The sequence below is a fragment of the Emys orbicularis genome, chromosome 20 (assembly GCF_028017835.1).
Source record: "Emys orbicularis isolate rEmyOrb1 chromosome 20, rEmyOrb1.hap1, whole genome shotgun sequence".
Classification (NCBI taxonomy): Eukaryota; Metazoa; Chordata; order Testudines; family Emydidae; genus Emys; species Emys orbicularis.
The window spans coordinates 286396-305286 of record NC_088702.1 but is presented as its reverse complement, the minus strand read 5'-3'; the positions used below and the strand labels follow the sequence as shown (position 1 = coordinate 305286).

At 44.5% G+C, this 18891-nt stretch overlaps 1 protein-coding gene across 1 annotated transcript in view; it reads right to left on the bottom strand.

Moving 5' to 3' along the window:
- Nucleotides 1-18891, bottom strand: part of ASH1L (ASH1 like histone lysine methyltransferase) — a 145030-nt gene that overhangs the window by 66412 nt on the left and 59727 nt on the right. The window contains exons 5-7 of the mRNA XM_065419824.1: nucleotides 11229-11330; nucleotides 5641-6379; nucleotides 372-551 (exon numbers count right to left, since the gene is read on the bottom strand). Of these exons, the coding sequence (XP_065275896.1) occupies nucleotides 372-551; nucleotides 5641-6379; nucleotides 11229-11330 (1021 nt within the window). The remainder of the gene's footprint in view (nucleotides 1-371; nucleotides 552-5640; nucleotides 6380-11228; nucleotides 11331-18891) is intronic.

The following is an 18891-nucleotide window of genomic DNA, read 5'->3' as shown; positions in this document are numbered from 1 at the left end:
ATAAAAGCAAGACAACTAAAGGCCCTTTTTATGTTGACACTGTGCTCAGTACCTGAGTATCTCAAGCTCCGCCAGCCCCTTTATTGTCATGATCTTTTAGGTTGTTGAATAAAGCTGTCTTACCTTCTTCAAGGCTGATACTCAGCAACACTTTCAGATTGCTGGAGGTTGTTTTCTGACTGGGGTTACATTTTAAATCTTCACTGGGTCAGATTCTGATAATTATCATGCATGTAATTTTTCACAGGCTTGAATTAAGTTGGTGGTTTTTATTTCAGCTGCTTATTAGTAGCAGCTCTTCAAGGTTCTAGTTGAAAGAAGAGAGTTTCCTCTGGAATATCAGACAGCAGCGTTTCACTGGTACTACTTACTCTGTTGTTTTGTACACATCAGAGTACAGCCCCGCCTTCTGGTATTTCTTCTTTGGGGGCCTAGGAGCCTTCTTCTCACGCTGGGTAAAAGTAGGCAAATGCTGCTCGGTGTTTTCAGATTCATGCGCCTTCCCAATGGCTTCTAGGTGACTAGGTGATTCAGTTGATGTCTCAGAAAAGCTGGAAGAAAATGTAAAGATGAACTTATTGCAACAGTATTGTTCTATATTGTACAAAGAAGCCCAACAAAGAAGTCTCTGCAGATTGTTAAATGGCCAGATGTCTTTATCAGATTAAAACTTTTTTTTGCCAATTTTTGCATTTCGGACAGGATATTTTACAAGTAACAATTAACTTTGTACAAAAACAAGAAATCAACTTTATTGGAGTGTAAAGCACAAAGTAACTTAAATATCTGTTTTATATATGTATAATCATAAACAGGTATCTAGCAGTCTGTGCACGTATATATAAGTAGGCACACATGCTCACACCATGTTACTAAATTTCTCCAGCCTATAGAGAGAAATATTTAAAACTTTAGAACTAATTTCATTTCAACATAAGTTCATTTTTGGTTCTGGAAACAGTAAGCTGTTTGTTGACAAACTGATGAAGTTATCCAGCACTCCTCCAGAATTTTAAGATGGTTATTTTCCTCATAGTCATGAAGACCTAGGGTTTGATTCTCTCTCATTTACACTAGTATAAATCAGAAGTGACTCCACTAAAGTCAATGGGACAAACCACTGTTGGTGAGTGTAACCGAGGGTATGTCTACTCTGCAAATGAAGGTGTGACTGCAGTGCAGGTAGGCATACCCATGCTAGCTTTAGTCTAGTTAGCGTGGGTAACAGTAGCAGCGAAGACCAAACAGCACAGAACCCAGGGTGGGCCAGGAACTTGAATACGTACCCAGAGTCCCCACCAAAGCCTGCACCGCCATATCCATACTAACGTTACCTGCGCCAATTAGATTAAAGCTAGAGTGGATACACTTACCCGTGTTGCAAACACCCCTTCATTTGTGGTGTAGACGTACCCTGAGAGGATAATCAGATCCTTGGTTTCTAAACAGGGCTTGACGTAGTCTCTATGAAACGCCCTGATGATGGAATAATATTCAATTGTTATAAAATTTGGGTATTAAACATAGGCTATGTCTACACTGCGTGCCGCTGGCATGTAGGGTATTTGCTGCTACATGCTGCAGTGAAAAGCAGGTTGCGCCCATGCTGCAATGTCTAGCTACACACATCAGTGAAAGACCTAGCAAGGTGGAGGCAGCAGGGAAAGGCTCTGGCAGCAGGAAGCTGCCGGAGCCTTTTGCACACTGCCTCCTTGCTCCCAGAGCCTTTCCTTGCTGCTGAAGCCTTTCCCTGTGGCAGAGAAAGACTCCAGCAGTGGTGAGGCAGCAGGACATGACATTGCTAAAAATAGCAGTATAGACAGGTGAGGCATTGCTTGGGTGTGTTACAGAGCTGTGTAGAGTACATACACACAGGGTTCCTATTTATACCTGGGCTAAAGGGCATGCAGTGTATGTACTCTGCTTGCCACCATAAGGAGTGTGCAATGTAGACATACTCAGAATGGTCTTACCCATTTCAGAGTTCTCTGTTTTGATGGGCCTGGTCTGCAACCCCATACAATATAGACAACTTTAAGCTTTGTTTCTAAAGCTATTGTGAAAATAAGAATGACAGCTTGCTGCTGCATAGGTTGAATTATTAGCTAATGAATGTTTGAAGTGGATGCTGACCCAGTATGGCCATTCTTATGATGTTATTTTAAGCAATGCAAAGTCTTGCTCCCTTAAGAATCAAATAAGGGGCAACTTGTGATCTGTGGTGTTATATACAAATGTTAACAGTAAATACTGCCTGGCCAACACACCCTGGACCAGCGAGGGGAAAGTTCTACCCATATCTTACTGAGGGATACAGAGAAATACCGGCACTGAGATTTGTCCGTCTGTTGGAGACTAACTGATGTAGAATTTAGCTTTCCCATATAAGGGAATGAATTAGGTGGAGCTGTTGAAGTGCCATGGTTATGACAGGGTTCTATTTTGCACTTAAACTGAGAGTTCAACCTCTTTTTTTTTTGGTATGAAAAAGACAGTATATCTGCCCCAATTTTTCAGTACATAACCTCTGAATAAAACTTATATTTGAAAATCCTCAGAAAATTCATCTGTTAATTTCTGGGTTCTAATCTGTTTAAAATTAGCCTAAAAAGTTCACATTACTAAATCTCACGATAATTTGGGCCCCTCTAGGTTAAAAACTAAAAACTTTCTACAATGAGAGTTTGGAGGTCTGGGGGTAAATGTAATTTGTAGTTATTTAAACACAAACTATTATTAGCATTGTCATAATTTAATCTTTATGTTCTGCAGTTAGCTGATGGAAATAATGGTTTATGTTATCTACTTCCATTCTCCAATGCAGTATGTGGAAACCTTTTTGAGCAGTTTAGGAAAGGAGTACGACTGCCTTTTGACATATGCCCCCGTTATGTTCCCTGCATCTGAAATTGGGTTATGCCCCCCTTCCAGCACCCTCTTCCCCAAACATAAGTGGGCATGATTTTCCAGAACTGTGCAGAATAGAGAGTAAGGAAAAGTTTGAGGCAAATGTGGTCTGTCTGTGGTGATAAGTTTGGGGAAGGAGGTACTGGAAAAAGTGGCATCCCTTTTGGGGAAGAGTTATATTTGTGGTCATCATCAGAGCTTATCACTTCATTGTCTGGGGTGTACAGTGACTGTTCTAGTGGTAAGGTGTATGCCTTAACTTTTCTTTGCTTCTTGGTTTTATGCTGGGTATGTCATGTATAGATCGTCCTTAACTGACACAAAATGTAGTGGTTTTGTATATTAATTTATATTGGGTATATGCCACACTCAGAGGTATGGTTCAGTACGGCGTACCGGCAAGAGCTGGTACACAGCCGACCATACCGGCAGGGGGCAACTTCCCCAGGCCGGTGATTTAAAGGGGCCGGGGCTCCGGCGGTGATTTAAAGGGCCCGGGGCTTCCGGCCACCGCTACCACAGCGGCGCCCCGGGCCCTTTAAATAGCCACCAGAGCTCCGCTGCCGGAGCCCCGGGGTAACAGCAGCAGCCGGGAGCCCTGGGGCTCAGGCGGCGATTTAAAGGGCCCGGGGCTCCGCTGTGGTAGTGGAGGCGGGAGCCCCGGGCCCTTTAAATTGCCGCCAGAGCCCCACTGTCAGAGCCCTGGGGCAGTGGTGGTGGCTGGGAGCCCTGGGGCTCCGGCAGCGATTTAAAGGGCCTGGGGCTCCGCTGTGGTAGTGGAGGCGGGAGCCCCGGGCCCTTTAAATTGCCGCCAGAGCCCCACTGTCAGAGCCCTGGGGCAGTGGTGGTGGCTGGGAGCCCTGGGGCTCCGGCAGCGATTTAAAGGGCCTGGGGCTCCTGGCAGTGGCCGGAGCCCCGGGCCCTTTAAATCACTGGCAGAGCCCCGCTGCCGTAGCTCCGGGATAGCAGTGGCGGCTGGGAGCCCCGGGGCTCCCAGCTGCCGCTGCGGCTACCACTACCATGGGGCTCGGGCGGTGATTTAAAGGGTCTGGGGATTTAAAGGCCCCGCCTCTTCTGGTTGAGGCCCTGCCCCCCTGCTCAGGACTCCGGCATACCGGTAAGTCCTTTAAGTTACTTTCACCCCTGGCCACGCTTGAAGAAAATTCAAATCAAAGATCTCCATGATGATGGAACTGTTATTTTCACTTCTTCACTGGGTGGTGTAGGGACAATCTTTGTTATAACCTTTCTGTCACCCAAACTGTCAACTATAATTATGATAGCCTAAAAATATTCTTTGCTAATCATTGTCAGACAAATAATTTCCATTAATTGCTCCTTCTGAAGCACAAGCCCAGAGGGAGAATAGGTTTCACCAAGATGTTCTGTATTCAGTGTTTGCAAGTCTGAATGTTAGAATTACTTTAGATGCCCTCTCATTTTGGTGAGTTATATTCAATAGCTTAAAGATCCTATCTGAGATACCTTAAAGAGGGCTGATTTTCAGAAAGTGTTGGGCACCCCCCTTCTGAAAATCAAGTCCCTTTAAGTTTTCTCAAATTGGGCACCCTAATATTGAGGCACCCCAAAACACCAGTTACTTCTGAATATCTTGGCCACTGCTTGCTTCACACAAGGGGTGAGGAGAGGTGCCTTTTGCTACACATTCGCAAAGATGCAGCCGTGTTCTGCCCAGGGCAGCTCTATTGTCACGAGGGACTCTCTGGGCCACTCGTGCTGCTGGCAGTGCATGTGGTCTCTCTACCCCAAACCCCCCAGTTCCCAGAAGCCACATTATGGCTGCTCCCTGCACTGATTTTGAGGATGACTGCTCCCTACACTCTCTTCCCCGTTAGCACATGTAATAGAGGGCCCATAATTTGACACCATGTGAAACAGGTCAACTATTGTAATAATGAAGGTTGAGGAACTGGGTAGCTCAGGTTAGGTCTTCAGTTCAAATCTAGCCCAAAGTCTTTAGAATCTGGTTATGATTACAAAGGCTGTTTCAGTACCTATATAAAATGAGTTAGTTTCAGTTCAGTTCCTAGCAAACAGGTATGAATTTAAACCCCATCATCCCAACTGCATCCTTTATGGTATTCTCAACAGAGAAGTAAAAAATCAAATACCATGGACATTGCATGGCAACTAACTCCCTTCTAACCTATCCAGGTCCAGGCTGAAGCACACTGATAGAGCAATGAATGGGAAATGTATCTATTTAGGTACTTATATGGCTTTCATTATCATCATATCTGAGAACCTCATAAGCATTAATTAATTTTATCCTCAGAGGCAAGTTTTATCCCTATTTGTAAATCTGAGGCACAGCACAGATTCAGTCATTTGCCCAAGGTTACACAAGAAGTCCATCGCTGAACCAAGAATTTAACCTAGGTCTCCTAAGTCCAAATCTACCAACCTTTCTCCCTACAGAGCTACTGCTGCCCCGAGTAGTATAGAGAAGAAAGGCACTTTGGTCTTCAGGGCTACTGATTTAGCACTTTTAATGAACACCAAATTCACTTTAACAAAAAACAAAATTAAAAAAGAAGTTATAATTTAAACTAGCATATGCTGATTCCCTCTGAATTGATTCCCTCTGTCAGAGAAATGCACCTAGCAGTGTATGTGAGATGGGGGATGGAATAGTTGAAGTTTTGGAGAAACACATTTCGTACAGGTTTCAATTGCCTATTCTTTGAAGGTACAAAAATGTGAAGGAATTACCTTTTATTACTCTCCTGCTCATCTTCTGGTACAGACTTCTGTCTTTTCCTGGCCTGTTCCTCTGCAAGCCATCTTTTCCTCTTCCACCCTTTTCTGTGCTCTGCATTCAAGTTCACACTCTGTACTACAGCCTCAATTACATCTGTGATAGTATCAGGTCCAAGGTGTAAAGTGTTGCTTTCTTTCCTTCCCTCTAACTCCTGACTGACAAACCGAGCTGCCTGGAAAGCCTGCATTGAAACTACAGCCTGTAGTGGGTATTTCCGGGGCCTGCCTGGCTTGCGCTTCACAAAGTTATTCCCTGTCCGTGACTGCCTTTGCAGCTTTTTGGCTTTTAGAATTTTATTGACGTGGTCCAGATTTTTCTTGGTTGCCAAGATCTTGTTGTAACTACACATTTTTCTAGCCTGTCGCTGCATAGCTTCAACCACACTTCTCTTCAGATGATGTGGGGAGTAGCTGCTTGGTAATCTGTCTGAAAGAAGTGAGATGCCATCATTGCAAGAGTCACTTGGAACTGCTGGAACTAACAGACTGTCCTGTTTTCCCAGGCCTCTCTCCCTGTTGTGGTTTCGACCAGGGCTAGCTGAAGGTGGAACAGATACATTTGCAATGACTGCTTCTATGGTTTTGTCCAGTGCAGCCTGGCTGTCATGTTGTGCCATGCACTGCAGTAAACTATCCACTGAATCATCTACAGCAATCCCCAGTTTTGTTCCTCGTGTGGGTATTCCAATCACTGGAAAACACAAATAAACATAAGCATACTAGAACAGATTTTAGTTATGATCATCACTAAATTCTATAAGGTTTAAAACAAATTCCAATGGCTATATGTCCCTCTTGATCTCAAAATACTAAGGAGATATTGCCAAATTTTAATTTCTTATAATAGAGCTTCTAATAATTACATATTGTAAAGATACTTGTTTTTGTAACAGAGTCTTACTAGGCAGGAGGACTAGGGATGGAAGTAAGAGGGGTACCTGCATTCTGTTCTATGAATTTCTTTCACATTTTTCTTTTCTCTTTGATCTAAGCAGATCAGCACACCTTGTTTTCCCTCTTCTGTTTCTTTCAGGGCAGAATGATAAAGGCATTGTCAATTAAAGAAAAGCCTGAAAGGGTGCATTAGTCTGCAGCAGTAAAGTGCTTAAGAGTATGCCACTTTTCTTCTTATGTTCTGATCCTGCAAATACTTATGCACATGAATTCAAGTGTGAAAGTGTTTTCAGGATTGGGGGCTTTGAATTGTAAGTTCTTCAGGGTATGGATCATGTCTTTGTAAAGTACTATGAAAGGGGATGGTCCAAACCATTATCATAATTATAGTTGCCATCCCCGCCCCCCCCCCCCCCCGCCCCGCTGAGGTGGTGATCAGCATTTGGAATCTTGTCTCCAGAACTGCCTGCAGAATCCAATATATTAGAATTAAAAAAGAAAAGAAAAATAACTTGGACACTGAAGATGCCCTGAAGAGTAAGTGGGGTAGGACTCATGATCACAAACATTGGAGAAAAAGGATTGCTATTGTTGGGTTCAGAAACGAATTTTCCCCAGTGAGATCAATTCCTATACAAATAGTAACAGTCTCAGAAATTCTATGAACACATAATTTAAACACTGATCAAATGTTAAGCACTATTTCAAATCATTAGCTATACTGCTAATGAAACTGACTGTGCATTAAGGAAATGACCTGGAATACCCAGAGAAAGCAGCAAGATCATTTACACAGGAAACAAACATAGCCCATTTTTAAAACAACGTGAAGGCTATTCTATGTGCTTTGCGTCTTCATCTGCACACTGTTACTTGAAAGAGAGAGTTTCCAGATCAGCCATGCTGTTGATGCAGTATAAGAAGGGATTTGTCCCAAATGAACTATTTCCCAAAGATGCCCTATTGGTTTTTACAGATAAGATTTATTAGAAGAAACTCTGCTCTCACTGGAATAAAAGGAATGCTCTTAGTCTTCTCATAAATATATTTCAGTTACACATTTGCATTTACAAAATGTTACAGTAATTATTGCCAATTATTGAGATTACATCTACTTAAACGGCTGGATGGTAAGACAGTAGTGTGTGTTCTGGTGTAAGCGTAACTTTTAAAGGAAAGACACCATGAAGCTTTGCTGTCAGCAAAGTTTGTATTTTCTGGCAGGAGGGAGATTGTGCATTAGCTCAGTGGTTCTCAATGGGGGGTACCCGTACCCCTGGGGGTACACAGAAGTCTTCTAGAGGGTACATCAACTCATCTAGATATTTGTCTAGTTTTACAACAGACTATATAAAAAGCACTAGCAAAGTCAGTACTAAGATTTCATACAGACAATGACTTGTTTATGCTGCTCTATATACTGTATCAGCAGTTCTCAAACTGCGGGTTGCGACTCCAAAGTGGGTCGTGAGTTTGTTTTCATGGGGTCGTCAGGGCCGGTGTTAGACTAGCTGGGACCCTGGGCAGAAAGCCAAAGCCCGAGCCCCCCCGGCCTGGGGCTGAAGCCCAAGGCCAAGCAAGTTAACTTTGTGGATCCAGCTGTGGCGTGGGGCCCCAGGCAAATGCCCTGCTTGCCACCCCCAATGCTGGCCCTGAGAGTAGGAATAGACTCGATGTGGAGAAAAACTTAATTGTTGCTGTTGCTTCACTGGCTCCCAGAATGACAAGTCTCACAAGTGAAAAACAGGCTCAAGTAACACACTGAAATATAAGTACGATATTTATATTCCAATTGATTTATTTTATAATTATATGGTAAAAATGAGAAAGTAAGCAATTTTTCAGTAGTAGTATACTGTGACACTTTTGTATTTTTTGTCTGATTTTGTAAGCAAGTAGTTTTTAAGTGAGGTGAATCTTGGGGTATGCAAGACAGATCAGATTCCTGAAAAGGGTACAGTAGTCTGGAATGATTGAGAGCCACTGCGTTAGTTAACAGATAAGACACAGACAGTTTAAGATAAATGTTTGTGTTCACCAGTCCAAGTCAAAGACTCAGAAGAAAAATAATATTAATGAAAATGTACACACTACTGAATTCTCAAATTAACAAATCTACAAACACAAGTGACAATAATTTTCAGATATAGAAGGCAACTTAAATGAAAAAGAATCGGCCATTCAACTTCTAAAATCTTCTTATGACCAAATCACTTCTTAAAGGTGTTTGGAAAGAAATACAAGAACATGTGATAGGTCACAGCTATTAGGGTCAACTGTGAACACTTCTCACTGAAACAAGGGGAAGAGTCACACTGCCTGCTTTCAATTTTAGATGTAATATTAAAAACAAATAAATCATCCTTAGCTCTGTCACAACTTTTTAGATAAAAAATGCTAAGGAAATGGAATGCCTCGGGGATTCCTTATAGGCACACCATCTGTTTAGAAAACTGAGCTATGTAAACAGCTGCACTAACTGAAGATAATCAAACTACACAACACAACACATTTTCGGATGTGTCATTTGATGGCCTGTCCTTGAACTAGTGTTCATGTTTTGAAACTAATCCAAAAAGGATCAGACAAACTGTATGATCCCAATGACAGCTGCAGCACTGGTCATGCATGCCTAGAGCACTTGGTAACAAAGATGTTTTCTATGACAAAAACATTGAAATACACAATGTGCTCACAATGTACAAAGAATTTAAAGACACAAATGGTCACACCAGAAGCTCTAGCAGCGTCATCTCTATGGTGATGATAAATTTGCCATTCAGTTTTCTACTTGCATTCTTCTTTCACAAGAGATATCCTGAATTTCCAATGTCTTCCTGCACACAGACTTGTGCCAGTGGATTAAATTAACTGTTTTTAATTCTCTCTTTAAAATGAACATGTAAAAAGTCAGTCAGTCAGTCAAATGGGACATCTTTGCTCTGTACAGGAATATGCTAAAAAAAAATAACTTTACATTTCTGTTTAAATTAAGGATCTGAGCAATCTTTGCACCTTGTGGACCTTTGGAAATCATAAAAATTAACAACAATTTCTGCAATGAGTGGTGGCTGTGCCACCAATCCAATTTATGTTGTAATAGATAATGAATGCTGCCAATAGACTGCATATGGCCATGCTACCAGTTTACATAAGTGCACTTGAATCCAATTTACACAGCAAAAAACAGCCATACTACTAATCTAATTACATACTGACATAGTCTGTTTTTGGATTTTCAAGGTGCTCACCACCGTATTTTTTAACAATTATATTGTTAAATATTGTATATAGTCATTGTGATAGGCACTATACAAGCATACAATAAATGATAGTACACTACCCAAAGAACTTATTATGAGGCTTGGCAGAATTCTATTTTTATTTTTTTATAATTTCAATGGATAATATCAATATTTATTTTTAAGCTTTTTTATTTTTATCTATTTAAATTTTCACAGTTGTGGAAAATTATGGGGGGAATCAGATAATAATTATTTAATGACAGTAGACACTGAGATTCAAAACCTTAAAGCTTTATAATCATTAATGACAAATTGTATATGTTGACATATGACATGACAAAGTAAATATCCTTAACTAAAAATCTCAAGTTCTCATGAAACATTTTTCTTACTTTGCCTATCTGTACATTTTGATTAATATCAGTGGAAATATTTTTTGTTGTTGGTTTGTGTGTGTGTACACTCAAATTGACATTTACCAATAAAAATCTAATCCTCCCTAGCCTATTTATTATCTAAAACACAAGAAGTGACAAGTGGATGAGACAAACAAGCCAGAGTAACAGGGAGACAGGGTAACAAATATAATAGGATGTGCACAGTTCTTAGGCATTCTGTAGCAATGATCACACCTTGCCATCTGCCAAGATGTTATCACGTTGCTGTTTTCTGTATGCATTCTGCAGGCGGTGAGCTTTGAAAAAGGGGCGGTAACTTTATAGATTTTGACTGGGCACTTTACCCACATAGGAGAGCGCATGAACGGTTGGTCAGAGAAGAGGGTGATTGAGGCTGCATCATTGCTCATGATTTATTAAACTTTCCAGTGCCCCTTACTTCAATAAGTAGAATTATTCTTCATTGCTGTCTTCCAGGAGAAATGTTACTGAATATTCTGTAGTCACCACAATAGAGGGAAAGTATACATAGAGATGCGAGAGAAGTGTCAAGTCTGTGTGTCATCCTTATCATCCTTATGTCTGGTAAAGGAAAATGCACTTTTCCCTCTCTTCTTTCACTAATAATGGCCGATCTGGTTCTGCCCCCTTTTTTCCCCTTCATTTTTTATTTTTTTAAAGGAAATAGCCTCTTTACAGAGAACAGGTATGGACAATTCCCGACCCAAAGATGACAGTATCTCAGAGGAATGGCCCAACCAAAAGCAAGGGCTACAATAGAAACTGTTTTGCAACATTAATGGTAGAAGTCACCCCTGCTTTAAGAAAGGGCATGGGACACAACTGAAAGCTTCTATTGGGGTGGGGGAGCCCAGCATCTGTGTGCTGAGGCACTAGTGCTGTTAGGTCTCCTCTCGTACTGCTGCCTTCCCTATCTATTGTAGTGCAGCCCTCAGCATAGTATCTATCCTGACAACCTTGGTGAAGAGCAAATGTTACTTGCCTGTAGAAGACGTGCTCTCAGAAGTAGGTCTCTTTCTGGAAGGGCTGCAATTTGTGCTCTCCGGCTGTCTCTGGGAGGGCTTGTCCTGTGCTGGCAGGGTGCCTGAAAAGCAGAGGAGGGAAAACAAAAGCCCAAGAGAACTTAAATTAACTTAAAACTAGAAATGCCAATGAAACACATTCCAGATGTCAAATGTTTAAAGCAGGATAACAATTTTTACCAGAAATAACATTTGTTTGTATGGGGCATGCAAGTGGGGAAGGGCAGAGTTTCTCAGGTCGCATGGTTAGTGACAATCATAAACACTACCCTCCTAGAAAGAGGGGGCTGTTTTATATTTAAACTAACTTTTACTATATGTATTTCAGATTAAAGACTTTTAAGCTCATGGTTGTACATCAGCAACAGTATTCACACTCTCCCAACTCCTCACTTTGCAGGAAAGTAAACAAGATTAGAAGAATTCTTGCATCTCTGGGTACATACAAGGGTTTGTATTTTTAAAGTGTGAGTGGAGCTATCTGTATCTGAAAAGTGCAATGCGTTATATGCACAAGCACAAGAGGAGGCTGGGTAGAGGACCACATAGAAATTTGGCACTTAATCTCCAAAAATAATATGTAATAATAATCTAAACCATATTACAGTTCTAACGTACATAAATGAGCTGCCTGCAAGAGATTGTGAAATATTTAACAAATTTTATCCATGTCTTAGCTGAATATTTCCTTTCTTGGAGTAATGAGGGCCACAGACCGAGGACATTGGGTACTCTGTTCTATGCAGCCTTGGAGGCAGACCAACCCTGTCAATCAGAGGCAGGGCAGGTGTGGTTCCACCTCCGAGAAACCGTCAGTTGAGACATTTCCATAGCCTAGGAAAAATTAAGCACTCTATGGGTATGTCTACACTACGAGGGTAGTTCGATTTCACTTAAATCGAATATGTGGAATCGATATTGCAAAGTCGAACGTGTGTGTCCACACTAAGGACAGTAATTCGACTTTGTGAGTCCACACTAACGGGGAAAGCGTTGACATTGGAAGCGGTGCATTGTGGGCAGCTATCCCACAGTTCCCGCTGCCCATTGGAATTCTGGGTCGAGCTGCCAATGCCTTCTGGGTAAAAAAAATGTGGCGAGGGTGCTTTTGGGTAATTGTCGTCATCCGTCCGTCACTACCGCCCGCCCTCCCTCCCTCCCTGAAAGCGCCGGCGGGAAATCAGTTCGCGCACTTTTCTGGTCAGTGACAGCGCGGACGCCACAGCACTGCGAGCATGGATACCGCTGCGACCATCGCTGCAGTTGTGGCCGTTGTCAACGCCTCGCAGCTTATCATCCACCTTTACCAGAGGCAGATGCAGATAAACCAGGCGAGGAGGCTACGGCACCGCGGTGAGGGCCTGAAGTCTGAGAGTAGCACAGGCCTGTCAGAAAGCACGGGACCCAGCGCCGAGGACATCACGGTGACAATGGGTCATGTGGATGTTGTGGAACGGCGATTCTGGGCACGGGAAACAAGCACGGACTGGTGGGACCGCATAGTGCTGCAGGTCTGGGATGAATCCCAGTGGCTGCGAAACTTTCGCAGGCGGAAGGGGACTTTCCTTGAACTTTGTGAGTTGCTGTCCCCTGCCCTGAAGCGCAATGACACCCGGATGCGAGCAGCCCTGACTGTCCAGAAGCGAGTGGCCATAGCCCTCTGGAAGCTTGCAACGCCAGACAGCTACCGGTCAGTCGCGAACCACTTTGGCGTGGGCAAATCTACCGTGGGGGTTGTTGTGATGCAAGTAGCCAACGCAATCGTTAAGGTACTGCTCTCAAAGGTAGTGACCCTGGGAAACGTGGAGGTCATCATAGATGGCTTCGCCGCGATGGGATTCCCAAACTGCCGTGGGGCTATAGATGGAACTCACATCCCTATCCTGGGACCGGAGCACCAGGCCAGCCAGTACGTCAACCGAAAGGGCTACTTTTCAATGGTGCTGCAAGCACTGGTGGACCACAGGGGACGTTTTACCAACATCAACGTCGGATGGCCGGGCAAGGTTCATGACGCTCGCGTCTTCAGGAACTCTGGTCTGTTTAGACGGCTGCAGGAAGGTATTTACTTCCCGGACCACAAAATAACTCTTGGGGATGTGGAGATGCCTACAGTGATCCTTGGGGACCCAGCCTACCCGCTAATGCCCTGGCTCATGAAGCCCTATACTGGCGCCCTGGACACTGAAAAAGAACTGTTCAACTACCGGCTGAGCAAGTGCAGAATGGTGGTGGAGTGTGCTTTTGGCCGTCTCAAGGGGAGATGGAGAAGCTTACTGACTCGCTGTGATCTCAGCGAAACCAATATCCCCATTGTTATAGCAGCTTGCTGTGTGCTCCACAATCTCTGTGAGAGCAAGGGGGAGACCTTTATGGCGGGGTGGGAGGTTGAGGCAAATAGCCTGGCTTCTGATTACGCCCAGACAGACAGCCGGGCGGCTTTGAAAGCTAGGTTCCAGAGTGAGCACGGTTACCAGTGACTTTTCAGTTTGTGTACAGAGAAGCTGAACCTGCCCCCGTTTCTTTACCCAGTTAATGTTGACTATCCTCTCCAGTTACATACCCCCTTCCAAAAAAATAAAATCAGTTTTATTTTCTTAATGAACACCGTTGTCTTTATTACTGTTTTTGCGGGAATGTTTTAAACCTGGGACGCAGACTGTGGTGGGGAGCGGGTGTAGTGTACTGATGCAAATGATGCTTCTAAACTCCAGGAATGACAGGATTCGCAGTGGTGGACTGGTTGTTTCAACGGAGCCTGCCAGCCCTCCTGAGCGGGACTGCGTGTATGTGGGGGCTATGTGACTTTATGGCAGGGGGAGGAGGGTTACAGATCCCCTGCTGCGTGGCTCTGTGATCCAGGAAAAGGACCGCTGCATAAGATCTGTAACTGCCCTCCCCCGCCACAAAGTCACAGAGCAACCCCCCCCCCCCCCCCACATAACATGAAAACCACCTCCCAGAATGACCAGGGTAACTAGTCACTGCACTGTGTATGTGCCCTCCTGCTGGACCTGCCCCCGCCTCTGTACCCTGCTAAAGGTGACTGTCCTGTCCAATTACCAAGCCCCTTCCCCCCCTTCAGACAGACTCTCCTCCAAAAGAACATGATGGAAACAGTAATGAACAGAAACGTATTTTTTATTAACAACCACACATGAAACTGGGGGGTGAAACTTGGACGGGGGCTTGGGTGAGGCGGGAAGGAAAGGACTTTTCAAATTTTGGGGAATGACAGCCTTCTGGTGCTTGAGCAGTCTGCAGGGGTGGAGTGAGAGTTTTCACGGACTCTGCCGCCCCTCCTTCTTTGGACTTTGGGCGAGGGGGGTATGGGACTTGGTGGCGGGGGAGGGCGGTTACTGATAGACTGCAGCGGGGCTCTGTCCTCCTGCCTCCGTTCCTGCAGAACATCAAAAAGCCGCCGGAGCGTGTCCGTTTGCTCCCTCATAAGTCCAAGCAGCGTTTGAGTCGCCTGCTGGTCTTCCTGCCGCCACCTCTCCTCACGTTCCATGTGTGTCCGGTGCATTTGGGACAAATTCTCCCTCCACTGGTTCTGCTGTGCTGCCTGGGCTCGGGAGCAGCCCATTAGTTCTGAGAACATGTCCTCTCGCGTCTTCTTCTTCCTCCGCCTAATGTGCGCTAGCCTCTGGGAGTGTGATGCCAGGCTGGGTTGGGAGACAGTCGCAGATGTGGCTGTGGGAAAGAGAAAAAGGTAGTGAATTCCTCCGAAAGATAAATGTAGTTGTGAACAAAGAACATAGTCTTTCTCTGTGAACAAGACCATGCACTGCACCTATCACATGCGCACTCAGGACAAGGTCGAATTTTCGGACCTCGCCTTCAGTGCCTGGGGTCTTGCACTGCCGATCTGGGAAGTGGGGCAGGACACCGGAATTTCTGTAGCAGGCAGACATGGTAAGCCGTAGACTTGTGGCTGCTTAAAACTTTAATAGTAGCACTGGCCTCCTTTCACATTGAAAGCAATGCCAGTCTCTGCTGCCAGCAATCGGCCAAGCATGAACTCTGCCCCTGTCCCACCCCCTCGCGGCTGTCCCAGGGAAAGATCCCTGTATGCTGCCCCTCTCCCGCCTCCACCGCGTGGCTGTAAACCGGCGGTTACAGTTCTGTAAAGGAACGGGCAAGCAGTCCCAATACTAACAGTCCCCTACCTAATTCAAAGCAGGTCATCATGAGCGACATCACAATCATGAGGATCTCAGACAGCGATAAAGAAAGGATGCTTCGGGAAAGCCTGCAAAGACCAGGGCCGTATGCCGCCATGCTGTGCAAGGCTATGATCCCGGAGTACTTGAGGATCTCCTGGTGCGGAAACGTCTCCTACTTCAGAGGACCCAATAAGGCCGCTCTCCCCAGGAACCTGATGAACAGGCTTTCCAATTACCTCCAGGAGAGCTTCCTCGAGATGTCCCTGGAGGATTTCAGCTCTATCCCCAGACATATAGACCGCATTTTAATATAGCTGCACTGGCAGGGACTAAAGAGTGGAGTGGCTTGGGCAGCAGAATCATGCACAACCGGACACTGTTAGATTTTTTTTAAATAGTTGGGACTGAATAGTTAAGCGCCTAGGGCAAACAAATCATGAAAAACACATTGTTCTTATTGTTAATATTCCAGTTCTGTTAAAAATAAATGTTTAGATGTTTAAAACACTTACTGCTTGATCCTTCCCCTGAATCTGTGTCCGGGTTCAATGCTGGGGACGGTTGGTAGGGGATCTCTGTAAGGGTGATGAAGAGATCCTGGCTGTCGGGGAAATCAGCTTGGTAAGCGCTGTCGACTGCCTCGTCCTCCTCATCTCCTTCCTCATCTTCCCCATCCGCTAACATGTCCGAGGAACCGGCCGTGGACAATATCCCATCCTCAGAGTCCACGGTCAGTGGTGGGGTAGTGGTGGCGGCCGCACCTAGGATGGAATGCAGTGCCTCGTAGAAACGGGATGTGTGGGGCTGGGATCCGGATCGTCCGTTTGCCTCTTTGGTCTTCTGGTAGCCTTGTCTCAGCTCCTTGATTTTCACGCGGCACTGCGTTGCATCCCGGCTATATCCTCTCTCTGCCATGGCTTTAGAGATCTTCTCATAGATCTTTGCATTCCGTCTTTTGGAGCGCAGCTCGGAAAGCACGGACTCATCGCCCCACACAGCGATCAGATCCAAGACTTCCCAATCAGTCCATGCTGGGGCCCTCTTTCTATTCTGGGATTGCACGGCCATCTCTGCTGGAGAGCTCTGCATCGTTGCCAGTGCTGCTGAGCTCGCCACGATGTCCAAACAGGAAATGAGATTCAAACTGCCCAGACAGGAAAAGGAATTCAAATTTTCCCGGGGCTTTTCCTGTGTGGCTGGTCAGAGCATCCGAGCTCGGACTGCTGTCCAGAGCGTCAACAGAGTGGTGCACTGTGGGATAGCTCCCGGAGCTATTAGTGTCGATTTCCATCCACACCAAGCCTAATTCGATATGGCCATGTCGAATTTAGCGCTACTCCCCTCGTTGGGGAGGAGTACAGAAGTCGAATTTAAGAGACCTCTATGTCGAACTAAATAGCCTCGTGGTGTGGACGGGTGCAGGGTTAATTCGATGTAACGGCGCTAAATTCGACATAAACGCCTAGTGTAGGCCAGGCCTAAATCAGTAAGGAAAATGAGTCATTAAGACTAAACAGAACAAGGAATTCTGCAGAGCAAGGAATTCAATGAATAACAAATTTGAGTGCCAAATAATAAGTCAGTATCTTTTCCCACTTAACAGCCCATTTAGTGTGGATTGAATCTGTGGAACTCATTATTCTAAAAAAGGTAGTTTTCAGGTAAGACATGGATACATTTTCCTTTTCTTATACGTAATGAGGTCCCCAGATCCATGACACTGGGATTTTATAGCAGTGTTCACTCAGGAAGGGAACTATATACAGATATGCACAGAGGTGAAAGGGGATAACCTTTTCCAAATAGTTACAAGGATGCTACAGTGAAGAGCACCATCTACTGGATGTCCAACTTGTAGAATTTTAAAGGTGGCATGAACAGATGACCAGGTGGCTGGTTTACAGATTTTCTTGTATGGGGCACATGGTCTTTCTGCCCATGAAGCTGCCTTGGCTCTGAGGCAGTGAACTCGGATATTGGAAAATGCAATTAGGCTTTTTAACTTGTACGCCTCTGAGACACAATATCTCAGCCACCTGGAAGGGAGGATTTTGAAGCTTCTTTCCCTCTAAACAGTGGATAATAAAGCATAAAAAAGTGTTTGCCATTCTGACCTGTGCTCTGTAGTGAATATATACTTTGAGATCTCTGCAGACATCCAAAGTATGCCACAATTTCCCTTTGGAGTGTGACAGAACTTGACAGAAAGAGGGAAGAACCATTTCCTGTGCTCTAGGGAGCTTGGAGTTAATCTTCATTATGAAGACAGGGTTGGTTCTGAGTATCACTTTAGCCTTATAGAACATGCAGTAATGAAGTTCCAGGAAAAGAGCTCCTAACTCAAACACCCTGCAAACAGGCGTAATTCTCATGAAACAAAGCCATTTTAAATGGTTAAAAAGTAATTAGACACCTTCACGAATGGTTCAAATGGAGGCCCTATGACAACATTCAGAACCAGGTATGATCCCATAAAATAACTTTATGCACATCAGGAGGATGTAGATGAGATGATGCTCTCATAAGAAAAATGCAGGATAACTGGGTATGATGAAAATTCACCAGTTGTCTACTGCACAGGGGATGCTAGACAAAGCAGCAACTTGATCTTTGAGTTTGAACTGCCAGGCCTAACCCGAGTCCATTCTGAAGATATGTGAGAATCTGTGGTACAAATACAGGTGGGAGGGGGTGAGGAGGGATCAGACCCTTGACCTGGGACCAACGGTTAAAGCTCAACCAGGCCCTTGAATACACTGAGTAGATTTACTTCTGGAAGCTAAAATTGTGGATATTATCTCTGAGTTACCTCTGACGTAAGAGGCTCTGTCCAAGAACCATACAGCTAGTCCCAGACTGTCTGGATTTTGATTGGCTCTTGTAATATCATCTCTCTTCTAGATGGAAGGCAGATGAGTGATCTTTGTACCCTGTGAAGAGGATCAAAGAACCAAGGCCTCCTTGGCCAGAATAGGGATAACAGAATTACCAGTGCTGCTTCACTCCTGATCTTCTGTGGAATTCTGAGGAGGACAGAAAAAGGGAGGGAAGGCATGTAAGAGTCCCTTTTGGCCATCTTTGCAACAAGGCATTTGTTACTGGTGGGATCACAGACCCAATGCAAGAGAATAACTCTGAAACCATGCAATTCAGGTGGGAGGCAAACAGATCTATTGCTGAGAGAGTACAATTTTTATACCAGAAGATGAAACACCTCTAAGGTGTAGTTTTCATTCTGGATGTTCTAGCTTTTGCTTCTTGAGCCAGTTGGCTGCCTTGGATAAGAAAAGAGTGAATTGACTGCAGATTCTCCTTTGCCCAAGTCACCAGGAGGTGAGTTTCTCTTCAAAGGAGAGTAGACTTTGTTCCCTTAATCTGTTGATGTATGATACAGCTGAGCTGTTGTCTATCTTGATCAGCACTTGAGGTAAGTCCAGAGATGGGAGCAGAGCCTTGA